Source organism: Gouania willdenowi, chromosome 6 (assembly GCF_900634775.1).
Source record: "Gouania willdenowi chromosome 6, fGouWil2.1, whole genome shotgun sequence".
NCBI classification, from domain to species: domain Eukaryota; kingdom Metazoa; phylum Chordata; class Actinopteri; order Blenniiformes; family Gobiesocidae; genus Gouania; species Gouania willdenowi.
The window spans coordinates 2,782,600-2,809,785 of record NC_041049.1 but is presented as its reverse complement, the minus strand read 5'-3'; the positions used below and the strand labels follow the sequence as shown (position 1 = coordinate 2,809,785).

At 37.8% G+C, this 27,186-nt stretch overlaps 1 protein-coding gene across 5 annotated transcripts in view; it reads left to right on the top strand.

The window, feature by feature from the left end:
• syt1a (synaptotagmin Ia) overlaps nt 1-27,186 on the top strand; it is a 212,984-nt gene that overhangs the window by 174,950 nt on the left and 10,848 nt on the right. For 4 of the 5 annotated variants that reach the window (XM_028450077.1, XM_028450076.1, XM_028450073.1 and 1 more), the window contains 5 exons: nt 3,572-3,744; nt 9,407-9,532; nt 18,554-18,721; nt 19,667-19,834; nt 25,281-25,398. In XM_028450077.1, the coding sequence (XP_028305878.1) occupies nt 3,572-3,744; nt 9,407-9,532; nt 18,554-18,721; nt 19,667-19,834; nt 25,281-25,398 (753 nt within the window). The remainder of the gene's footprint in view (nt 1-3,571; nt 3,745-9,406; nt 9,533-18,553; nt 18,722-19,666; nt 19,835-25,280; nt 25,399-27,186) is intronic. The other variant, XM_028450075.1, reaches the window with a different exon arrangement.

The following is a 27,186-nucleotide window of genomic DNA, read 5'->3' as shown; positions in this document are numbered from 1 at the left end:
CTAAAAACAACGCGTGCTTATCTGGCAAATTGAACGTCAATTCTGACAGATTGTCCATTTGGGGCTAGCAGACAAAACACGTGTGTAAAGGTGGTGAGAGACGCAATGTGGCCACAAGTCTGTGGACACTAACCTGTGTTTAATGCACGGACATACAGTAAGCTTTACATGGCAATTAGAAATTAGAGAAACTTATTTACCACTAGAGCTGGTAGCACGGCCAGTTTCCTGAATCGATTTCGATTATTCGGATTTCGAATTGATTAATTTTGATTCGATTAGATTCAGTATTGATATATTTTTTTAATTTTACTTGGATATTACACATATACTCAGAGAAAACACTGTTAATATGAATTCTCTACTTGAATTATTAGAAATATCAATATTTATGTAGACAATGCAGTCACAAATATGAAAGTTCTTTATTTTCTGTTTGGTCCATAAACAATAAAAAAGACAGTCCTGGTTATAGCTAGTTATTAAAGTAGTAAGTATTACTTCAATGAATATAAACAATCATCTAAGGGAACAGTGTGTCCAGAACACTGAGGTAATAAAGTTTGACATAATGTAATGTTCTCACCAGGAATTTTACACAGGATCGGGAAATCAGCGTGAAACGTAGAACTCGTGCGATATATCGTTTCAAAGATAATTCAACGTAGATCTCGATTTCGTTCCGCGGGCTTGGCCGTTTCATGAGAACTTGTTTTAAAAGCGAAAATGGTTCTAAACTTCAGCTGAGGCGTCTTATCTAGTGGAGCAGCATCTGCGTACGCCATGTTTGCGCTGAAAGTACTCTGCGTTGTGCTGCTATCGTCAGAAAACTAGGGTTTCAGTAAAGATTTAATTGAAATAAATATCGATTTCAGCACCTTTGCATCAATTTTTATAAATGTTGATGAAATTTTGGGCCGTTTTTTGGAAGCGTTGAAGGACATGTTGAAACAGGTGGACTGGGGAAAATATCAGGCCCAGGGATTTTCATTGAGGCTCAACATGTGGCATTTTATGTCTGAATTTTAATTATTATTCCCCCAGAAAACTTTAAAAGGGGGAAACTTTTAACCCCTTTTTACCAATTTCCTTTGGCCATTTTGCAACTTCCTGTGTCTCATTTTTACCCCTTTTCAAAAGGTTTTAACACTTTTTTCAGACTTTAGCTTCCTTTTGCCAATGAATACCCCTTTTCTCCAATTTTTGTCCATTTTCACAAGTCCTTTTTGACACTTTCATCCAATTTTTGTCCTTTCTTTAAATTTTTTTTTGGCCACTTTTTCTCCAAATAAGCTACAGTAGCTTTTTCCCAATAAATACCACTTGTTTTCTTTTCCCTACATTTTGCCTCTTTTTCTTCCACATTTGTACTTTTTTCACTATTATTTGTCACATTTTGCCCATTAAAGCTTCCCTTTGCCATCACCACCTGGTTCCTCTTTATTTGCAGATTTTTTGGCCACTTTTCACTGCTTTTGGCCAATTTTAGTTACTTTACTCTCTTTTCTTCTTTTTCTTTCATTTTTGGCCACCTGTTACCATGTCTGCCTCCACTCGCTTGTCAAAAAAAAAAACACGTAGCGGACCATACTGGCCCACCTCGCTACACCAGATGATCAGTCCACCCCTGTGTTGAAGTGTGAGCTTGAAGTTTGGTTCTGTAATGTCTGTTGACGATCAGTGAACAGTTGGTATTTATAATCTGAAATCAGAGACTTTAAGGATGTGTCTGTCATAGAAATGTGTGTGTAGATAATATCTATGAGCTTTCAGGGGTTACTTTAAGTAGCTTTGACACACCTGTCATCCATCAGTGTTTGTGAACGCCTGCAGCTCTGTAACCCAGGCCCGTCCTGACCTCCATCACAGCCCGAGCTGCAGATCCCCGAGTTATTTTAGAGCTCGTCTCACACTTCTTCCTCGGTGCAGAGTGCTTATTGATTTTGTCAGCAAAAGATCGATTCCCCTCGTCTCTCTCAGACCTCGCAAAAAATAGAGACAGAGTAACTTGTTTTTCTGTTTCTGATGAGTCTTTCTGGAGTTTTCCTCCCACACAAGTTTTTATTCACACTTTTGATATTAGTTTGTGGGATTTATGAGAAAATACTGGCGACCCTCAGTCTAATTGAATGTATCCCACAAAATAAATACACAAAATAACTAAAAAAAACACACAAAATAAATGAAAAACACACAACACACTGTATGACGACAAGAACACAGAAAATGACAAGAAAAATACGCAAAATGGCTGCAAAACAATCAAAATGACTATTAACACACAAAATTAAAGAATAACACACAAATGGATCAAAATGACAATGAAAATACAAAAAAAGACAACAGAATACACAAATTGGCTTCAAAAATAACAGAAAAAACACATAAATAGGAAGAAACAAAATGACAAAGAAGCACACAGAAATTTACAGTCAAATAAACAGATCAATACACAAATGCCAGCAGAAAAACACAAAAATGACTACAAAAACACTTTAACACATACAATTAAAGAAAAACAAACATAGACATTTAAAACACACAACATGAACACCATAACAGACAAATTTAAAGAAAAACACACAAATAGACTGAAAGATAAACAAAATGATAACAAAGACACACAAAAATAATGGAAAAAATATGCAAATAGAAAGAAAAATACACAGAATTTTACAGTAAAACAAATAGAACAATACACAAATGCCAGCAGAGATACACAAAATGCACAAAATTCCTGCAAAAACACACAAAATGACACAAAAAAACAACAGACTACACAATTTGGTTTCAAAAACACACGAGGCCAACAAAAATACACAAAAAAATAGGTCTGAAACACAAATCTTCTAGAAAAAAAATCAAAGAAAAACACAAAAGGAAAACAATAATACACAAATTGACAACTAAAACATACAAAACAGAAGAAAATCATACATAGATTGAAAAATACACAAATTGAAAACAATAAAAATGAGTGAAAACAACACTTTAGCCCAACTAAAATCCCTTTGGTTTCGGGGTTAGTTATCAGAGGGTCTCAGGTTTGAATCCCTCCCTTAAAGCTCCATCAGTGTGTGACAGGGGCCACAGTTGTAGACGTGTGGTTGTGTTTGTGTTTGCAGCAGCTGTTGCCTTTGATCCGTCCACTTCCTCCAATCAGAGCCAGCGATAGAAAACGACGCAAAATGTGTTTGTTTGCACAAAGAAAAAAAAAGCTGATTTTCACTCGCTGACATTTAATCAGTGTGTGATATTTCTATATTTGATTAGTTGTCATTAAATCAACGAGTAATCCATGATTATCTTATTAGAGCCTGTAGCCGTGACATGCAAGATAAACATTACACGTAGTAGGAATCAAACACTTCACATGAGCAAAAAATTGACTTTTTTTTATCAGTTGTGTGAATATAAATCCTCACTGATTATGATATAATGAATATATCAAAGGAAGGCGTGGCTAAAGATGCAACACGAGGGCCAGTAATCTGCTCCCAGATATTTATATTTACATTGTTTACCGTTGATGTTAGCGACACTGACGGCTTCCTGTGGGTTCCTTCCTCAGTGCCGTCATGGGCCATCGTCTCCATCGCGTTCGTGGCCATCATCCTGGTGTTAGCATGCTGCTTCTGCGTCTGCAAAAAGTGGATATTCAAGAAGAAGAACAAAAAGAAGGGAAAGGACAAGGGCAAGAACGCCATCAACATGAAGGACGTGATGGACGGGGCCAAAACCGAGGTAACCACGTTTGTTCAGCTCCAGGGAAACGTCACGCTTTCACTTCTTTTCCTCTGATCATGTTTATATACAGTATGTGTTTATTTAAAGTGGCTTTTATAGGACTGCTCCCATCACTGATTACTGATCACATAATAATAATAAATAGAACACCTTGTTTATTCCTGAATATTAAAAAACACAGTTTCAGGTTGTTTTTGTGTAATTAAGGTTCAATTTGTCAACAGTTGTAGCCACAGGACTTTCAGTCAGCCTTACTTTTCTCAGCATTTAACAAAAACCCTTAATCTGAAAATATGAAAAGCTTTCATGAATTACCAAATTTCTGTGACTCTACTTTCAAATGTTTTCAATAAAAAAAGCCAAATAAAGAATAAAGTTGAAATGTTGAGATGAAAGTTGAAATTTCAAGATTAAAGTTGAAATGTTGAGAATAAAGTTGAAATCTTAAGAATAGAGTCGAAATTCTGAGAGTAAAGTTGAAATGTCGAGATTAAAGTTGTAATGATGACATCAAAGTTAAAATGTTTAGATTAAAGTCAAAATGTTGAGAATAAAGTCGAAATCTAAAGTTGGGAATAAAGTCGAGATATGAGTCGAAATGTCAAGAATAAAGTTGAAAATTCGAGATCAAAATTTAAATTTTGGGATTAAAATTTAAATTTCAAAATTAAAGTTAAAATTTCAAGAATAAATTCAAAATTTTGAGAATAAAGTTGAAATATAAAGTTGGGGATAAAATTGAAAAGTCGAGATAAAAGTCGAAATGTTGAGAATAAAGTTGAGATGTCAAGATGAAAGTTGAAATTTCAAAATTAAAGTTGAAATTTCAAGAATAAAGTAACAATTTTGAGAATAAAGTTGAAATATGAAGTTGAGATGAAAGTTGAAATTTCAAAAATAAAGTCAAAATTTCAAGAATAAAGTTGAAATATAAAGTGGAAATGTTGAGAATAAAGTTGAAATTATGAGAATATAAAGTCGAGATCAAAGTTGAAATTTCTAGATTAAAATTGCAATGTCAAAAATTAATTTGAAAAGTCGAGATCAAAGTTGAAATTTTTAGATTAAAGTTGAAAAGTCGAGAATAAAGTTGAAATGTTGGGATTAAAGTCAAAATTTAAAAAATGAACTCAAAATACTAAAGTCGAAGGTTTGCTAATAAAGTCCAAATTGTATTTTGAGGTAATTTTTAAAATTTTGACTTTATTTTTGACATTTTGTCTTTATTTTTGATTTGCCCAAAAATATTTGCTACATTTAAATTGTCCCTAATCGTCTGCCGTACAAAGCAAAGAAGAATAAGTAACATCAGGATATTAAATACAGTGAATCATGATTGTAATTAGAAAATGGGATTTCATTAGTTTTCAGATGGATGTGTTTCCTACAGTGATTGGAGCATCCTGTGTTTAATTAATGTAACATTATTAAGATAATGATGTTTTTAATGAGAGAATTAGTCAGTGCTGTGGAACGTTCCACTGGGTTCTCGCTGCGTAATGAAAGTGATTAGCTGGACTTCCCGACTTGTGTCAGTGTTTTCTTAACTTGTGTGAGATGTGATGTGAAGATCAGCTGTGAGAAACAATGAAGTGGTATCCACCCAGAGAAATGACTCCCATCCCTAACCAGCATCCAACCAAAGCCTGTAGCATCCAATCACAGCCTATAGCATCCAACCAAAGCCTGTAGCATCCAACCAAAGCCTGTAGCATCCAACCACAGCCTATAGCATCCAACCAAAGCCTGTAGCATCCAACCACAGCCTATAGAATCCAACCAAAGCCTGTAGCATCCAACCACAGCCTATAGCATCCAACCAAAGCCTGTAGCATCCAACCACAGCCTATAGAATCCAACCAAAGCCTGTAGCATCCAACCAAAGCCTATAGCATCCAACCAAAGCCTGTAGCATCCAACCAAAGCCTGTAGCATCCAACCACAGCCTATAGCATCCAACCAAAGCCTGTAGCATCCAACCAAAGCCTGTAGCATCCAACCACAGCCTATAGCATCCAACCAAAGCCTATAGCATCCAACCAAAGCCTATAGAATCCAACCAAAGCCTGTAGCATCCAACCAAAGCCTGTACCATCCAACCAAAGCCTGTAGCATCCAACCAAAGCCTATAGCATCCAACCAAAGCCTATAGCATCCAACCAAAGCCTATAGCATCCAACCAAAGCCTGTACCATCCAACCAAAGCCTGTAGCATCCAACCAAAGCCTGTACCATCCAACCAAAGCCTATAGCATCCAACCAAAGCCTGTAGCATCCAACCAAAGCCTGTGGCATCCAACCAAAGCCTGTAGAGTCCAACCAAAGCCTGTGGCATTCAACCAAAGCCTGTAGCATCCAACCAAAGCCTGTAGCATCCAACCAAAACCTGTGGCATACAACCAAAGCCTGTAGCGTCCAACCAAAGCCTGTAGCGTCCAACCAAAGCCTGTAGCATCCAACCAAAGCCTGTGGCATACAACCAAAGCCTGTAGCATCCAACCAAAGCCTGTGGCATACAACCAAAGCCTGTAGCGTCCAACCAAAGCCTGTAGCATCCAACCAAAGCCTGTAGCATCCAACCAAAGCCTGTAGCATCCAACCAAAGCCTGTAGCATCCAACCAAAGCCTATAGCATCCAACCAAAGCCTGTAGCATCCAACCAAAGCCTATAGCATCCAACCAAAGCCTGTAGCATCCAACCAAAGCTTGTGGCATCCAACCAAAGCCTGTGACATCCAACCAGAGCCTGTGGCATACAACCAAAGCCTGTAGCATCCAACCAAAGCCTGTAGCATCCAACCAAAGCCTGTGGCATACAACCAAAGCCTGTAGCATCCAACCAAAGCCTGTAGCATCCAACCAAAGCCTGTGACATCCAACCAGAGCTTTACGTGATATATTATATTTTATTACTATTAAATTAGTCGAGAATCACAGATTGTTTTGGAATCAGACCTGAAATTAAATTGTTTTAAAATTTGAAACCTTTAATGAATATTTAGACACTTTTGTTTCCGACTCCGTCAGATTCTTTTTTAATTCATCCTTTCAAAATAAAAGAGCTAATTTCCCGCTGGTCTGTGGGAGGTTGGGGTCATTTGTCGAGGTGTGCCCAGACTCTGGTGTGATAACTCCTGTGTGTGGTTGTTTTAATTTGTGTTTCTTCCTTCTATGTCCTCCTTATCTGTGTTGTGTCTGATGACTGTTCGGGATGGTCACTGGCGGTAGGTTCCCAATTGCTGTTGGATCTTCTTAAGCCTGCTGCTCTGACGTTTTTTTGTTTACTAGCCTCTTGACAACAACTACAACTCCCCTAGAACCAAATATATGTAACTATGCATACAGTACATGTATATCCACAGTATATATGTGCGTACGACTTGCATATGCACATATATATGTCTGAGAAACACTGGGTGCGCAACGGAGAGGTTGAACCACGCCGAATTCCTGGGTCCAACTTTTCGATCCCTTTGGTTTTCGTTTGAAGGCGGCGAGAAAGTGCAGAACGATTGAGACACACGGTAAAAAAATAATAGGTTTAAGAGAACATTTCTCTGCTTTTCCTGGAAATAGTTTCCAGCGAGTAAATGAGGTTTCCTCGATTATTCCACAGCAGAGATTCTCAACTGCTCTGGCATCAGGACCCACAATCACAACTTAATAAAAAACCGCGATGCAAATAACGGGAACATGTTAAAATGACAAAATACACTTAATAAAAACATGCAGGACTTGCAGTTTTTTAACGGTCGTGTCATTACAAACGACTGTTGGCGTTAGAGCTGTTAAACGTTTGACCTACAATCTTTAAAATGTACTTATTAGTAGATCTACAGTATGTCTAACAAAACACATTATTCTGCACCGTTTTCATTTAATCGTCTTTTAAAAGTAGGACTATACAGTTTTAGAGCCTGTGTTCCTCCATCTTAAAATCACGTGATTGATGATGTCACACGGCCCCACTGCCTGTAAACGTCCCATTGTTTTCTATTGGAGTGAAACATTCAGCCTGATTTTTAGATCATTTAGTAGATTTCTCAGTCAAAATGACAACTTGTGCTGCTTTTGTTGTTCTAAATAACCAAGAAAATATGTTGATGTAAACCTCTTTTGTTTACCAAAAGAGGATAAAAACCACAGGGGGCGACAGTTCCAACTTTGTGATTTAGTAGTAGACAAATTTACTCTCTAACTTCCACCATTAGAGCCTATGAGCACACTTTTTAAGGCAAATTAAAGGCCCCTTACCAGAGCTGTTGTTCTCTGCTTCATTGTCTAAAGCATTGTTTAGAGCAACCAAAATCAGCCTAAGTTGTCACTTTGACTAAAAAAGCTGCTAAATGATCTAAAAAGCAGGCCTAATGCTTCTGAATGCTTTTTAGATCATTTAGTAGCTTTTTTAGTCAAAATGACAACTTGTGCTGCTCGTGGTTGCTATAAATGATCAGGAAAATATATTGATGTAAACTTCTTTTGTTTACAGAAAGAGAATAAAAATCTACAACAGCAGGGGGGACAGTTCCAACTTTGACAAATAAATAAATGTGTGGGAAACACTGCAACACCAACGCTGGGAAAATGCAGTACATGATGCAATATGAAATTAATCATCAAAAAAAATTAAATCAGATCAGTTTCTCTGAAGGAAAAGTTCAATTCCCGTGACCCGCTTTCAGGTCCTGACCCACGCGTTGAGAATCTCTGCTGGACACTTTCTTGCCGCAATCAGAAAATGAGCCTCAAATTAAATTTTCCGTTGTCACGGCCTCTTCCCTCGACGTTGTTCAGCCTCTTGCTTTCACATGAGCTCCAAAGTAACAAAGTGAACAACATTGAGACCCTTTAGTACCAACACCCACTGCTGGCATGACGCTTGTAGCTCCCATCGGCCAATGGGGAGGGTCGGCACTAGAGCTGAGGACCGGTTTGGTCCGAGGGTGTGAGCGGACTCAGGAATGGGGGGGGGGGGGGGGGGGGGGGGGGGGGGGGAATGAGCACTGGCCTTTCAACAGGGAATGCTGTGCATGACACGTGACTCAGAGACTTGGTAGAAGGCAAGCGCTGACCTTGAATGAATGACCTTGAGAAACAGTCTTTGCCTCTTCAATTGCATGTTGGCCTTAGAAAAGAAGCCCCCCCTCCCTCCCTCTATCCACGCCCCCCCTGTCCTCCTCCACCCCTTGCTTCCCTCACCTCAGTGCCAGGCTACAGAAACAGCTACTCCACCCCTGCCCCCCAACCCCAGCTTGAAAAGCATCTCGGGAAATGTCTCGCTGTGATTTCTTCTGGTCGCTTCTCTCTCTCTCTCTATTCTCCTCTCCCCTCCCCTCTCTTTATCCCCCCGCCCCCCCAATGCCTGCCCATTGCTCTCATTTCTGGTGCCATCCTATGATCTTTCCTCCCTTTAGAACGATAAAGCCACAGATTGATAGAAGCGGCTCCAGGGCTGTAGTGCATCACAGAGCATGTCCTGGTGTCTTAGTGCTTGCTTTCCCTTTGTTTGACCCTCGTTACATCATTGAAAAAAAAAAAGCCTTTTCAGGAGTAGGTCCGCTGCAGGCCGGACGTGGGCGGGGGAACGGCCGGCGACAGGTTGTTGCCGGGCGACCACGACAAACGGGCGGCACTGACTGTTGGTGGGTGTCTCCTTCAGGCCTTGAAGGATGAGGAGGACGCAGAGACAGGGCTGACGGAAACGGAGAAAGAAGTCGAGCCCAAGGAGGACCAGAAACTGGGAAAGTTACAGTACTCGCTGGATTACAATTTCACAGAGAACACGGTGAGTTTCTCCATTTCACCTTCAGTGTGCGTCGGTGGGGACTGAGGGTCCTCGTAAGTATGGTCAAACCCATCCTTCTGGTGTGTGTCTCAGCTGGATTCTGCACAACACGTCCATCAGGGTTACCCACGTCTGAATGTTTGGATTAAAGAGGGCTGAGCTGCACTAATAAAGTAGAAAAAACCCCTGAAGAAGCTTTAAAAAAACACAACCAGAAAAATATAAAATGAATCGTATGCAGACATGGAGCAGACATGTTTAGCATTGAGGTGGTAATTACCTGCCACATGTTTAGCATTGAGGCGCTAGCTGCTACATGTTTAGCATTGAGGTGATAGCTGCTACATGTTTAGCATTGAGGTGATAGCTGCTACATGTTTAGCATTGAGGTAGTAGCTGCTACATGTTTAGCATTGAGGTAGTAGCTGCTACATGTTTAGCATTGAGGTGCTAGCTGCTACATGTTTAGCATTGAGGTATTAGCTGAGACTAGAAGAGCTCCGGTGATTGGCAAACTCTTTCTTGCACAATTTGCACATGACTGGACTTTTGTTTTCCATCCAGTGAATTTATTTAAACTAAAATGATCAACATCTGTGTATCAGTATTATGGGTTTGTCGGGAACTCATGAATTGAGAAAGGTTCCACGCTGTTTGGAATCCAAAAAAGCGATTAACTGATGAACTGTAGGAAATCACAGTTTTTAAAATCCGAATAATCAGAACTGATGGTGAATCTGTTTCTCTGCACTCTACACTCTGCTTTCTCAAACACACGCATGTTTTTCTTCAGGCAGTGGTTGAAATATTTGGAGAACATGCAAACGCCTGAAAACGCTACTTGGTTTTGTCTGTGTCTGAAGTTTTGAATTTTGACGGACGTTAAGGACTTTAAACAAACCAATCGATGAGTTATGATTTTATGGTCTTTTCCTGCTGCGCTTGTTACTGGTGGGTTTAATGTCTCAGTGTGGAGCTTTGAGAAGCTCAGTCTGATGTAGATCCAGGCGTTAAATCCTCCATCCGTTCCAGCTGTGAACGCAGCAGCCTTATATTCCAGCTGTTAGCACACGATGCTTCACTGAAGCCTGAGTTGTTGTCATTGGTTAGTTTTTAGCTCTGCAGGGCTGTGTTTGTCTTTCTCCTCCTGCTCTGGGTGATTTATCTCCAGTGATTGAGGATGAACATCAGCTCTCCTCCTCCAGATGTTGTTTGACAGATAATAGACACTGTGCATGAGCTTCCTATGCTAACAGCTCGTCCTCATGCAATAGTGACACACACACACACACACACACACACACACACACACACACACAGGAGCAAAGCTTGGCCTAACGCAAACACGTCAAACTCAACCACCGAGTTATTAGATAGAGATGACATAGATACAATATAGAGTATAAACATAGATAGAGACGACATAGAGTAGAAACATAAGTAAAGATAACCAAGTAGAAACATAGACAACATAGTGTAAAAACAGTGAAAAAATAGAAACATAGATTGAACATTGAATTATTAGACAAAGCAGGAAGTAGATGCATACATAGAGCAAACATAGAGTACATACAGTAATGGATACAAAAATAGACATAATAGATAGAGACAGAGTAGGTTCATAAATGTAGACAACATAGAGACATAGATAGAGAGAATATAGAGTAGAAACATAGAGTAGATACGTAGAGTATAGAGTTCATAGAGTAGATAAAACATGAAACAGTGTGTGTTCTATTATTTTTAGCTTCACAGAGGCTAATGGTAATAAAATCAGTGTGGTCACATGACCATCTGAATGAACATGACGAAAGTAAAGCAACATCTCTGAGAACTGAATTTCTATGTACTGTACATAAAATTTTACTGAATTAAATAAAATTCCCAGTTATTCCTTATTTTATTAAAAGTTTAATGACATGATTGATTGGTTTTTTTTCTTTTTTTTTACATGCAAAGATATTTTCTATTCTTTTTCTACTAGATTTTGGAGGAAATCATCAACTTTATCTGGCAGCGCTGGTTTTGAACGTCTAACGGTTGTAAAAGTTCCCACATTGTTGAAGGAGACGTCTATAAAATCTCTTTAAAAAAGGCTTTATATGCAGCCAATGGTTGCACTTCACGTACTGTATATTGGAGATAAAAGCTCCAAAAGGCTATTGTCACACCTTTTAATTCACTTCATAATTCAGCCGTTCATAGAGCAGGAGGAACACGGGGCTGATAAGAAGGCCATCAGAGCTCAGTGGAGCACAGCCAAATGTTCGTGTAGTAAAGAAAAGGTTATGATTATTACACGTAGAGACTCCGTCATGCTGCTGGAGGTGCTGACAGCTCTCTGTGAGCCTCCTGATTAAAGCTGTAATAAGTTCTACCACAGAGACAAAGTGGGATGAATGGATGACAGCTCTGATGTGCTTTCACTTCCAACAATGGATTTCCTTCCGGTTTGACCCAGTTTGAGGAAAAATTGCTTTTTCTCAAATAATATTAGCACATTTTACCCTTGGGATCAATCTGACCCCAGGGATATTTACCTCCAGAAAATGATTTTCAGAAGACCAGACCAAGTTTTTTGTGTCAGACACTTTGTTTATTTGTGGAATCCATTAATAATCCCTTGATAATGAAACCGTGACCTGTTCTCTAGCGCCACCATCAGGTCAAACTTTTACATTATAATGAATTTATCTTGAATGTTTTCATCCAATGAGCACTAGAGTATGAACCCTATTGGTTGTGGTGATGATATGACCTTTGACCTTTATTGCAGCGCCACCATCAGGTCAAACTTTCAGTTTTAGAGTTAGTGGATCTTCAAAATCTTTCAACCAAATATTTTCTGATTGGGGTGCTCATTACAGTCCCTCCAGGATTTCACAGCATATTTCTGTGATTGTTGTGGCCTAAAATGCCTGATTTGGTGGAAACTTTTCCAAAAAAATGTGGCAAAATTTGTTGCATTTTAAGGCTTTATTATTTTCCATAACGTTGCCTAAACTGGTCAATTTGCCAAAAAAACAAACTGATTGCGTTTGAATTATTTCATAATAATAAAGAAAAGAACTCAGATTAACAATAATTTAACAAGATGTGGTATATTTCTATCATTTTAAAGGTTTCCAGTGCAGAGAATATTACAGAGAATTAGTTTTTGAGACAAAAATAAAAAATCCTAAAATAAATAAATGGTTATTTTCCTGTGAGAATCTCATCAATGCACTCAGCAGAGTCTCATGTGTTCAGCAATTTGGAAGTTTGTGTGTGGAGATACCACCAGGGGGCGCAAGAACCAACGATATTTATCACTGCTACCATTTTAATCAGGTTGTTTTCTTTAAAAGTCTTTGTAGAGCAGCAGGAGATCATTAAACGGTTGTGTTTGTTAGACACGTTTGACGCTATTTTGCTCAAAAGAGTCAGTTTGGCTGTTGTCTGTGGAGTGGTGGCCTGGTGGTTAAGGACTCTGGGCTTGTAATCGGAGGGTTGACGGTTCAAGCCTCACCTGGGCCATCACTGTGGGATGTTGAGCAAGTCCCTTAACCCCAGGCAGCCGCACAAATGGCTGCCCACTGCTCCTCAGGGATGGGTTAAATGCAGAGGACAAATTCCGTGTATGTAACAACATTACATGGCCAATTAAAGGAGAAATCCCTGATTTAATCTTTTTTCATTTTTAACCAGACTAAGAAACTGGTGATTCCGGTCGCACTGGGCGACTCCCGGGGGCTGATGGTGGCTGCCAGCTTTGAAAGTTGATGTGCCTTACACAGGCAGATGGACTTTAGCCACGCTGTGCCGCCGAATCGACCGGAATTTTTAGGCAGATTGGTTAAAATTACGGAAATGTTGCTGTTATTGGACTGAATTGCAGGGCCACGCAGAATTCACGGGGATTGGCTGAATCCCTAGTTGCGATCGCAACATCGCAAATTCCTTGAGGGTTTGACATTATTGACTCTCACAAAATAAACCATATTGATTTATGTTGGTCTTTCTGCTGGAGGGTCAACGCTCTCATTCTCATCAGAATCCTCAACACAATCCTTTGTCTCTAACACATTCTCCTCTACGTCACTTTCACTGTGAAAGAGCTGTTCCTAAACCCTATTGTCGGTGATAGCCAAACCATGATTTTTGGCTCAAACTTGTTTTATCGATTATAGTTTTTTTGTCTTTAGATTATTCATGGCTCGGACCCTCATAACCGGTCCCAGATGGGTGTGGAGTTCTCACCCTTGAGCATTTTGAGAAAATGGCAGAAATCCAGTATGGCCACCGTCTCTGTGGGTTATTTTCAAGCATATGTCATATCTTCATAACTAATGGACATAGAGACTTGATTTTAGTGTCATAGCATAGGCTTTTGACATCAAGGAATTCATCGGTGACACAAGACGCCATACAAATCAACTGTTCCAGAGGAACACCAATGTATGCATTATGAGTTCAGGTCATTGAAAATATATTATCAGAATTTTATGCATTATCAATTGTACCCATCAAATTAGGAAAAGTCATGAAATATGAAGCACAAAAAAAATAAAGTCAAGTATTATTTTTTGAACAATGAATGGTGTCAAATTGACCCAAAAGACAACAGTCGGGTTAAAGGTGCAACAATGTAAAGCCTGATAATTATATACAGAAAAAACATATGATCAAAGCCAAAAATGAAACATGTTAATCAACAAATTGTGCAATAAGTGTAATTTTCACACGACTAAATGAAAGCTGTAACTTGGTGTGTTTGAGCGCCCTCTGGTGGCCTTGGCACGCAACTGGTTATTGATGCGCTTCCATTAAACTCTACAGTAAATATCAGTCACACAAGCTGACTCTGTTTGTGTGTTCGTGACTCATTAGCGCAGCAGCTAACACTGCAGAGATAAGGCTGAGTCAGCGCGGCTACGCTAAGCTGTGCTAACCACACAGCACCTTTCACAGATGTGCAAACAGCGTTTCAGCTCCGACTGATCCAAAAAAACAAAAACAACATCCCACAGTTGCTTTGATTCAGCGTCTGATTCACAAGTTTGGTGTATGATTACATACATGAAACTAATGTAAAAAATAACAAATACTTATATCAGTAATTATTTTTCATGGATGTAAAGATACTCGTCAGCTTACTGCTTTGTAACGCTAACATGAATCATCTGATCAGGTTAAGAAACACAGCATTCCATCTAGGGCTGGGCGATATGGCCTTTTATAAATACCGCGATATTTTTAGGCCATGCCACGATACACGATATATATCTCGATATTTTGCATTACCCTTGAATTAACACTTTGATGCACAAAATCACACCAGTATGATGATTCTATATGTCTACATTAAAACATTCTTGATCATACTGCATTAATATATGCCAATTTTAAACTTTCATGCAAAAAAGGGGATATCACAACTAAGTCAAAGTTGACATAACTGTATTTATTAAACAGTGAGTGGCTCAAACATAAAATTGTCAACAGAAAGTGCACGTTCTGTGCAAAATTGTCACAGAGACATTTCAAAACAAGACATTAGTGCAGGATGCAACTCACATGGCATTTCAAAACACAAAATTAAAGTGCACTTTTTGTACATAATGCCACTACAATATTTTAAAACAAATTGTGCCCTTTTGTGCATGTTGTCATTAAGATGACATTTCAAAAAAAAAAAAAAAAAAAAAGTCCGCGAGTTTAACGGTATGGTCATTTTCAACACTGCACAGACTACAAGCTGCGATATATCGAGTATATTCGATATATCGCCCAGCCCTAATTCCATCGTTTTTGTTTTTTCACACTTCTTTCCCACAGCTGAGAAAAGGGAACGAGTTTTTAATTTTTGCAGTGTGTGTTTTAATTGTGGCTAACTTAGCACTGTTTTTGGATATAAATAGTAAACTTTGATTTGGTTTTTCACTTTGAACACAAACGTATTAAATTCAACTTTATTTATATAGCGCTAATTACAACAAGTTATCTCAAAGCGCTATCAACATATAAAATTTGTAATAAAAAGGAAAAAACCCAACAAAATCCACATGAACCACATTAGCGACAGTGGGAAGAAAAAACTTCATTTTAAAAGGAAGAAATTTGAATTGAACCAGGTTCAGAGGTTATTGAATATATTGCTATTTAGTCGTCGAATGTCAGGAAATACTTTTATGGTTTTATTCAACGTGTTTTATGTGCAGATGAATGAAGGAGTCCCATTTCCACCTCTGCGTTCTACGGAGCAATAAAGCAAAAGTTATTTAGCGCGTAGAAACTATCTTGAAAAATTGGTTGTTGTTTTGTCGCACAAAATGTGAGTTTGGTTGTTTTTTGAAATGCTAAATGAGATTTTTTCGAGCAAAATTTGATGTTTGTTTTACTTGTTTTTGTTCACACAAAATCATCCAAATATGATTTTCCCACAATTTTTTTCTTTACTCGTGCAAAATAGGTTTTAGTTGTGTTTTTAACCTCTTACAAACCTTTATTTTGTTTTTGCGCAAAATTGTATTTGGTTTGTGCAAAATTAAGTTTTGTTCTCCCAAAATTTATTGTGACGCATAATTTTCTGTTGTATTGGTTTCTGCGTTAATTTGTTATTATGAGCGCTAAATTACAAAATTTTCTGTACCTAAGCATAATTATTTTTTACGTGCAATTGTTTTTGTTACCGCAAAATTATCTCTCACAAAATGTGATTTTGTTTGTGCAAAATTTTATTTGGTTTGTGCAAAATTTATGTTTTGTTTGTGCAAAAAAAAATTGATAGAAAATTTGTTTTGATTCAAAATTTGTTTTGTTTTTGTTACCGCAAAATTATTTTCCTCTCACAAAATCTGATTTCGTTTGTGCAAAATTTTATTTGGTTTGTGCAAAATTCCGTTTTGTTTGTGCAAAAAAAAAACTTGATGTAAAATTTGTTTTGATTCAAAATTTGTTTTGATGTAAAATTTTCTACACTTAAGCAGAATTATTTTTTGCGTTCAATTGTTTTTGTTAACACAAAATCTGATTTTGTTCGTGCTAAATTTTATTTGGTTTGTGCAAATTTTTTTGGTTTGTGCAAAATTTTGTTTGGTTTGTGCAAAAAAAATTGATGGAAAATTTGTTTTGATTCAAAATTTGCTTTGTTTTTCAATTTTTTTTGTTACCGCAAAATTATTTTCCTGTCACAAAATCTGATTTTGTTTGTGCAAAATTTGATTTGGTTTGCACAAAATTTGTTTTGACGCCATGTTCTGGGCTTGTGCCGAATTTGTTTTTACGTTCATTTGATATTGTTCCAGCAAAATTGTTTTTCTTGCATAAAATTCATTATAGTTCATGCAGAATTGTTTTCTACACAGAATTTGTCTTTTCTCATGCTGAATTAGTTAATTAATTAATTTGCTTTACAAACACCAAAACGTATGCATGTGAACATCTGCAGTAGAACCTCTGTCTGTGCTGATGGGTGTGTGGGTTTAAGTCAGAAGGACGACACACGGCCATAAATTACTGCACTTAAATAGAGAGAGAGAGAGAGAGACTCGGGCAGGTTTCCATTTACGCAGCGAGCTTTCGTTTAGGTTCAGGTGAATGACAGCCGGAATAATTGCTTGTCATTACCGTGATGTGCAGCGACTTCACACGAAGCTGCAGTGGAAATGAAACGTAGGTCGCAGTGAGAGAACGCGATGATTAAAAAAGAAGTGTTGTGCATAATCCAGAGAGCAGGTATTTCATTATGAATGTCCCAAACTTCTCCTCACCGACCCGCGTTCATGTTACTGTCGAGGTGTGTGACGTTGTGGTGTGTTAGTTAGTGTGCGTTCAGTGTGTGTCCATGGTAACTACAGCTATCTCACCAGCAGGCGGCGTTTAGCTTCACACTTTGAGTGATTTCAGTAAAAATATAAATAGTTTAAGAATTTTTAGATTCTAGAAATTGAAGCTAGTGGTTGTTGTCTAATCCAGACATGGGCCATGAAAATAGACATAATAATAATAATAACAAAAATAAACATAATAATACTAGTAACAATAAAAATTTGAATAATGATAATATTAATAGTAATAATAATGATAGTAAACATAATAATAACAATAAAAATAATAATAATAACAGTTCATTCTTAGTGCACTTTACGTCCCATGAGCGATATGAGAGTAAAAATGTCAAAATTACTCCAAAAACACAAATAAACCACCACAAAAACACTGAAAATAACAGCAAACACACAAAATAACCAACAAAAATAGACATGATGTATTCATTTGTTAGGTTTTTTTATTTGATAGGGACAGTGAACATTAATGAACATCTATTTGGAAAGCAGTAAATGTAAGAACGCCAAATTATAGCTCAAATGCTAATTAGCATCTCCCAAAGGCAGGTAACAAAAAACATAGCAATAAAACAAATACATAGGACAATAAAAACACGTTATAAAACAGAACACAAAGACATTAATAGGACAATAGATTACAGAAAACACATGCAAAGTAAGAATCGAACCCTTTATTCATCAGTTGTCACGTTTATTTGCTACTACGTGGTCCTAGACAGCTGTGGGACTCTGTGGTTGAGTGCCCTGCTTGGCCTCCATACTGCGCCTTGATGGCCGCCTTATAGGAAGTTGATTGACTGACTAGCCGCGGCGTCTGTGAGGCCTTTCAGTGGAGCCTCTGACTGGCAGGTCAATCAGCCATCCAGCCCCCCCACGGCGGTTATCAATTATCAGCCGTGTGAAGAAAAACAGTCGGCTTGGTCCACAGTCGACACATAGTGACCTTTAGAAGCCCTCAGCCACTGCCACGGCTAATAATGAAGCCTCACTGCAGGGGAAAAATGACATGAAACACCAGTGGAGGCGTGCGTGCGTAGCAGAGCAGTACTAGTGCAAAGCAATTAGCCTCGTCTTTAATAACTGATCGTTTTAATGAAACTCCAGAAAGATGCATGGTGGGATGGCAGTAGATGTTTAAAGATGTAGATATGTGGATACGTTGACAGTGTTGTCTTCACACCTTCCCTTTCAGCTCATAGTGGGGATCATTCAGGCAGCAGAACTGCCCGCGATGGACATGGGCGGCACCTCAGACCCTTACGTGAAGGTCTACCTGCTGCCAGACAAGAAGAAGAAGTTTGAGACCAAGGTTCACAGGAAAACCCTCAACCCTGTGTTCAACGAGCAGTTCACCTTTAAGGTGCGTCTGCTCGTTCCTTCCCTGGACTCTGCTAATCCTCACTAGGTTTGAGATGTGGTCGAGGCTGGATCCTTTCCCAGTCTGTTGACTCCTGAACTCACTGCAACACCCAAGTGTTCTCTTCAAAAACCATAGAAATGCAGACTGTGTTTGGCCTCCCTTAGATAACCTTTATCACCTCTCCAGAACATAAAGGACCCACGTAGGCATGTCACATGTATGACCTTTAGGATCCTTAAATCCATGTACTGGACCTAAAAAATCTAATTATGATCAGGGGGAAAGAAATGGAGTTAAGTAAACATTTTTAAGACATCTTAGGACTAAAAAAACCTCAGAAAACCTTAAAGAGACTTGAAATACCCTCAGAAACCCTAACTTAACCAATCAAGAAAAGAACCCCCATTTAAGTAAAGCTTACAATCAAGCATTTCAGGAACACTGAAAGTACTACAAGAACCTCAGAAACCTTTGATAGTCTTATAATCAAAATTCAAGTACAACTTCAATGTTTGGGCGTTTCCAGAACACAGAGTACTGCAAGAATCTCAGAAAACTTTAACACCCTTAGAAACCCACGAGTGCTTTGAACACAATCCATGTGCATTTAGAAAATCAACGTACGATCAACTAAGTAAACCGAATTTGAGTCAAACTTTACGCTTTGAGAATTTTTAGAATATCTAAGTTCTAAAACAATCTCACAAAACCTTATATACCCTTAAATATCCAAGAGTATGCTTAGAAAAACACTCGTACGATAAAGTAAACCAAATTCAATGTTTGAGTGAGAACTGTAAGAATCTGAAACACAAAGAATTCCCTCATACACGTGTTTAATACTTAAAGATACCCTGAGAAACCAAGAGACAACCATGTCCGACAAACAGAACTTAAAGCTGGAGTTTGAAGTGTTCGTTTAAGAACAAGCGTTTCTCCTTTTAGGTCCCGTATGTGGAGCTTGGCGGGAAAACGCTGGTGATGACGGTTTACGACTTCGATCGTTTCTCTAAGCACGATGCCATCGGCGACATCAAGGTGCCCATGAACAAGGTGGACTTCAGCCACATAACGGAGGAGTGGCGAGACCTTCAGAGCGCCGAGAAAGAGGAGGTGAGTGGGGGGGGCACTTGGATAATGACCATGTTATGGGTTGTGGTTTCTGTTCGGTCAGCATCGTTAAAATGTTAACGACTTTTGTGGCAAATGAGGTGGAACACAAACTTTAGCATCTTGTCAAAGCATCCAGTGACTTTTCTTCAAAAAAAGGGACAAATCTCTGACTTTTTCTGCTGATAGTAGGATTTTAACTTCTCTCTGCCCAGTCACCTCCTCTATGACATCATCAACATGCTGCACACACCAGGAAATAAAGAATCATATGCTGCTGGAAGCTAAAATCAGGATGTTTAGCGAACAATGATTGAGTTTGTTTTTTTTTTTCTAAAAATGGTGACAGAGGGACTTCAAAGGGATCGTCCACTGTTCTTTATCTTCTAATTGTACTTTAGATTAGATTAAAGGCCCCTTAGGAGAGCTCTTCTTCTCTGCTTCATTGTCTAGAGAAGGAGTCACGGTCATTAAATGGCAACCCACTTTTCTTTAGAATTCAACTAACCAAATGTAGTTTTTGAAAAATAGCTGTTGAAAACACACATATATAATCTTTTTAAAAACATAAATCTATAAATGTTTTTGTATAACATGCATTTCACAGCAAGAATTTTTTATTTTAAAAGACAAGTCCAGCGTGAGAGACATTAAGTATTCATTAATTTATTTTAGACCAGCTGTCCGCGACCCACTTTTGGGTCCCGACCCACCAGTTAGGAATTGCTGGTCCAGAGCATTAACCAACCAAAAGCAGCACAAATTGTCATTTTTGCCTAAAAAAGCTGCTAAAGTCGAGGTAGGCAACTTTTATTACAGTGGGGCAAAAAAAATGTTTTTGTTTGATTTGAGGGTCACGTGATGAACATTCATGACTCAGCATTAAGAATAATGAGTGATTTGTCATTCTCTGTGTGTTTGTCGCTGTCTTGCTCGTTGTGAGGTATTTTGTGCATTTCTGTTGTCCTTTTGTGTTTTTTTCCTGTAAAATGTTTGTTGTTTGGAGTCATTTTGTGTATTTGTTTTGTCATTTTGCATTTTTGCGGTAATTTTTATGTATTTCTGTTGTCAATTTGCTTGTTTGTGAGTACTGTGGGTTTGCAGAGTCATTTTTTGCATTTTTCTTGTCTTTTTGTGTACTTTTGTTGTAATTTTCTGTAATTTTATATATTTTCTGAGTCATTTTGTGTATTACTGTTGTTGTTTTGTTCATTTTTGTTGTACTTTAGTGTGTTTTTGGAGTATTTTCCTGCAATGTTGTAATTCTTTGTATTTGTTTAATGTATTCTTGTTTTTGTTTTGTGTATTTTTCTACCATTTTGTACGTTTACTTTGGGGACCGCATAAAATTAGATCGAGGGCCGCATGTGGCCCCCGTGTCGCCAGTTGACTGTGTCTGTGCTAAATGATCTATAAATCAGGCTGAATGTTTCACTCCAATAGAAAACAAAGGGATGTTTACAGGCAGTGGGGCCGTGTGACATCATCAATCATGTGATTTCAAGATGGAGGAACAGGCAGTAAAACTGTAAAGTCGTCCTATTTTTAAATGATTATGGTGCATAATAATGTGTTTTTGTTAGATATAGATCTAATAATAAGTACATTTTAAATATTTTAGGCCAAACTTGGAGGATCTCTTCAAAAATAATTAGGCTATCTGTACTTTTACTGAAGTGAAGGGTTCGTCTACCTCTGCCACTAAATAATATTTCCTTCTTCATCTTTCCGTGTTCAGCAAGTAGTTTATTTTTTTATATTTTTATAGGAAAAACAAATTAACACCACGGCCGATGTAATCTGTCCCTATCCTGAAAATGTCACTTAATCACACGCCCGCACTTCCCCTTCAATTAATAGAAGTGTGACTTTCCAGGCAGCGGTTCTGCAGATTGAATTTTCAAAGTAAATGTCACGGCATATAGCTCGTGTTATTGCCCACCTTATTTTTTAACATTACACTGAGTTGATTTAAAGGTTAATCATTGCGGCGCAGAGTTGTTGCTGCTGTTGTTGGAGTCGAAGGGCGTCCATGTACTTCTTAAGGCTTTGATTTGTTCGACAGATTGGACTCGGTAAGTTAGGCGAAGCTCAAAAGGCAAACACACCAATCACAGAAAGGAAGGCCAGCGTTTAGAATCAAGGAGAGAAAGTTCTTTACAAGAAAAGAAAAGAGATGTTTTTTTTAATGTTTTTCAGTGTGCAGACCCTAAACTTTCAGAAAAAAACACCTGTTTTATTTTCTTTGCGGCCCATTACCAAATGATCAATGAACGGGTACCTGTCCACAGGCCACTGGTTGGAGACCACTGGTTTATGTAAACCATTAGATAAACTCTGACAAACAATAAACACTCAACACGGTGCAACACTGTCGTTTCTTATTGTTTTTAGAGTCATTTAGTTCATTTTTATTGGTTTGTTTTTCAGTTTTTTGTGTTTTGGAGTCAATTTGTGTTTTTTTGTGGTGATAATTTATTTTAATTTTTTTGTTCTCATTCTGTAAGTTTTTTAACTGAAATTGTGTGTTTTTACTCTCCTCTGTGTATTTTTCTTTTTTTTAACGTTTTTGAAGTCATTTGTATGTTTTTGCAGTCGTTTCCTGTATTTTTGTTGTCATGTGTTGTATTCAAATAGTGTGTTTTTGGAGTCATTTTGTGGTTTTTTTTGTTGTCCTGTACATTTTTGGAGGTGTTTTTGCTCTAATTGTGTCTATTTTTCTGTGATTTTGTTGTTATGGGTTATACTCAAATCTGTGTTTTTGTTGTTGCTTTGTATGTTTTTGGACTTGTTTGTGAAATGTTGTCATTTTGTGTATGATTTTTGTTTGTTTTTTCAGTTATCTGTGATTTTCTGTCATTTTGTGTGTTTTTGTTGTCATGTGTTGTGCTAAAATTTGTTGTTTTGTGAGTTTTTGGACCTGTTATTTGAATTTTTTTTCATTTTGTATTTTTGCACTCTTTTTGTGTGTTTTGTGGTCATTTTGTATATTTTTGGCTTAATTTGGTGTATTTTTGCTCTCCTTTTGTGTATTTTCAGTCATTTTGTTCTTATGTTTTGCACTCAATCTGTATTTTTGGAGTCACTTTGTGTTTTTGTATGTTTTGGAATTATTTTGTGTGTTTGTTTCAGGTTGTTCATGTCTGATCTTATGTAAAACTTTAGAACCAGTTTACTTTTAACTCACTAGATGGTGCTGCCAGCCTAAAACTGATACGTTGTATAAGTCGCTCCATCAGTTATGAATGGAATGAGTTTCAGAGCCAAACGTGAGCCGCAGTGTTGAACGTAGTAAACTGGACTTACTGGTGGTGGCGGTGGCGTTTAAGCTTTTTAAAATGACTCTGTGCTGGTGGAAAACATGTTTGCCCTTTAGGTGATCTCATTGTACTGCTTCACGCTGAAGCCTTTACGCTGATCTCTGCTCACACCTCACACCTGAAACCAAATGCCTGCACTTAAAGCAATTACACACACATTTCTTTGGTTGCACTCACTGAAGATGGAGCTGTAATGAGTGTAAAATGGCGTTGTGAGCGCGTGTCAGTGTCCTTTACACCAACACAGAGGGTTAAAAAGCCCAGCTGGCAGCAGTAAAAACTCAGTGTTTCTGTTCAGTTCACGCACTTTGCAAATGTCAAAGATAAAGTTTAAATACTTTGTTACTGTGGGTAAAAAATGCCTTTCAAGTATCTGTACATTACCATGGTGACTCTTTACATTTTGTACACAAATACATAACATTTCTACACATGATCATTTAGAAATGGGCCTCGTTTTCTCACAAACACTGTAAAAGCTGCGTTGCCAGGTTGGGTTTTGTATGTTGAAAGGAGGGTGTTTTGGCACAACATAATTACACAAAATGTCAACAAAAACAGATAAAATGGGAGACAAATACACAAAATTACTCTAAAACACACAAAGATCAAATTGCAGAAAAATACACATATCACAAAATCATAAAATAATACAAAAATACACCAAATGACAACAAAAATCAACAGTGATTAAAAAAAAAATACACAAAACTATGAATGAAGAAGATGATGCCAAGGAAGCATCAACAAAGATGATATGGACACAAGAGTATATTATAAGCACTTTTTACTGAAGGAGTTGTGTGTATAACAGTCACATCTGTGTAACATCAGTGCAACATCTTGTACCATCTGTGTAACACCTGTGTAACATTCATTTCAACTTTATTTGTATATCGCAAATGACAACAAAGTAATCTGAATGCACTTATGAAAATATATAATTCATAATAAGAATGAAAAAACCCAACAAGGTGTGTAACATCTGTGTAACATCACCGTAACACCTGTATCACACCTGTGTAACATCTATATAACATCAGTGTAACACCTGTGTAACATTAGTGTCACATGTGTAACATCAGTGTAACATAGATGTTCCACATGTGTAACACATTTGGAACATATATGTAACATCTGTAGGGATGTAACAATTCACTCAACTCCCGATACGATTCGATTCATGATTTATTTTACAAAATGGGACTGTAGAAAAATGATGACTGAAAAATATTCCTTTATTTTTTTTGGAAAATACTGTATTATTTTCCTTTTATTTTTCATTGTCAAAAGAATCTCTTGATAAACTATTCAAAACAATGCAATTTAACTAGAAATAAATCTTGAATGAAAGAAATAAAGAAATAATACAAATGAAGAAGCCTATTAATTTAAATTCTGGTTTAAACTACATAATAGTTTTTTTTTCATTTTAAAAGTGCAACTGAAAATGTATTTTGTGCCTTAACAATTGGACTTTAAAAAAAACCTGTCATTTCACTGATTTACGTCAGATATTTGTTTGGACCAGCAGAGGGCGCTGGTAACCCAGTGGTCGGTTGGCATGCAGAAATTCTTGCAGTGAAGAAGAGATGCTATGCTAGCAGACAGAGCTAATAGAAAAACGTGACTTTTACAGATATTCACGTAATATTACAGATATTCTTTCGGTGCTAATGGAGTAAAGAATCATTTATTAACATGTTTAGGAGTAGAAGGCGGCCAGAAAGAAAGTAGTAGCAGACTCCACCCGCCACGTACACTGCTGGACAAGAGAAGGCATAAATATACAGCACCCTCTGCTGTTTAAAAAAAGTACTGCGATTCAATTTTCAAAGTATCAATGTCGTGATACCTATAAATCAATTTTTAACTGCCTTACGATTAATTGTTACATCCCTAAACATCAGTGTTACATAGATGTAACACTGATGTTACATCACTATTACATAGATTTTACACATTAGTCTAACATCAGTGTAACACCTGTGTTATACTGATGTTACACTGATGTCACACGTGTAACATCAGTGTAACATCGATGTAACACATGTGGAACATCTATCTAACATCAGTGTAACATCCGTCTGTGTAACATCTGTGTAACATCTGTGTGGTCTCTCCCACAGCAAGAGAAGCTGGGTGACATCTGTTTCTCTCTGCGTTACGTTCCCACTGCTGGGAAACTGACCGTGGTCATCCTGGAGGCCAAGAACCTGAAGAAGATGGACGTGGGCGGCTTGTCAGGTGAGCCATGGTGTCGGTGTTGCTAGCGTGCTAGCATGCTAACACAGCTGTGATGCTGTCTAACTGATGCTCCCAGTGTTGCCAGTATGTAAACGTTCATGTCAGCATTAGGGTAAGGACTGATTTCAGCATTAATTCAGGAAAGAAGGCTTTGTGTGTTTGTCTTTGTTTTGTACATTTTACTGTTATTTGTTTGTTGTTTGTTTTGTTCATTTTTGGAGTCATTTTGTGTTTTTCTGTTGTGTTTTGTGTTAAAATCCTCTCTCTCTCTCATAATAAATCTATTAAGTTCTTTTTTAATAGTGTGTTAAGGTTTCATTTATTCAGACAACTGCTTTTCAGGAAATTTAATTTGGTCTTCTGACAAGTTTCAACTGTGAGCTGCCAGTCTTCTTCAGAGGCGCCTGCTAATGTTTCCATGACTTCCACGTAATAAGTAAATTTCCTGAAAAACAGTTGAATTAATGAAACCTTAACTTTTCAGTTTATCTTGAGCAGTTTTTTGGCAGGAAATTGAGTAATTTAATCATTATTGTGCTTCAGTTCCACTTCCACGTATAAATAAATGATAAAACATGTCCAGCACTGATCATATCAAAGCAATAAGTGACAGATATCAGTATCAGTCCCTTCACTTTCAATTTGTTTGATTTTGTGACCCATTTTAATGTAATTTGTGGAAACTTTGTGGAATACATTTAGGAAAATGTGAGCCCTGCTAATAATGTGGAGTTTCATTAATCTTGTGTATTAATTTGGAGATATTCACAACTGAATTAGTTGGTAATATACACAAGGTTTCATAGGTTCTCTGACTTTTTTGCTTTCTGGTGCTCAGTTTTCTTGGTGCTTTTATCACATGATGGTTGTCATTTTTAATGTTAAACAGTTGGGAAAAAAACAACAAATTCTTACAAAATATTTAAATTTTCTTCAAATTATTACATAACATTTTCTTTAGTTAAATAGAAATTAGTCAAAGATCTATGAAATTTAAAGTAAAGACCCCATTGGGACTGATATCTGTCACTTATTGCTTGGATATTGTCAGTTTCTTTTTGTATTTCATGTAAATGCAGAAGTGTAAAACTAGGGCACAATAATGTGGAAATTTCTAGTTTTCCCACCTAAAATCTGCGACCCTCTTGGGGTGAAACTGTTCTGGAATTTGGCCCCTGGGTAAAAATGAGTGTAAAGTGAAAGGTTTGTGCTTGATTCGTCTCGTTTTATGTATTTACTTGACGTTTCATGTGTTTTTGGAGCCATTTTGTGTCTTTGTTTTGGACTTGTGTGACTTGGGTTAGCTTAGCACGTAGCCTTGCTGTCTCAGCAGGGTCAAAGGGTAAAGGGGCGTGGCTGTTATGTATTGGTAAAAAGCTGTTAAACAGTCAATAATGAGCATATGATGGCAGTGGATGGACATGGTGATGCTGCTGAGCTGAGTGTGTAAAAGTGAGCCGACAGTCAGCGCCGTGCGCGCCCACCGTGGCTAATCCCACCATAGCTAATCCCACCGTAGCTAATCCCAAGTGATGGGACCCAAACTGAGATGACAGGCGGGCTATATTTAACCCTGTTTGTGTTCGGTGCTCATTTGGCTCGACTCTGGCTGAACCCACGGCGGCCAAAGGGCCATCAAAAGACTTCAGGCAGCTTCAGATTTTAGATTTCCCTCAAACCAACAACATCTCCCCCAAAATAAGCCCAGTGGGTCACAGAACGCAATTATCCACAGCTCAGAGCGCTTTGAAATGAAACAACCTGACTTAAGTCTCATCGCTAGAATTC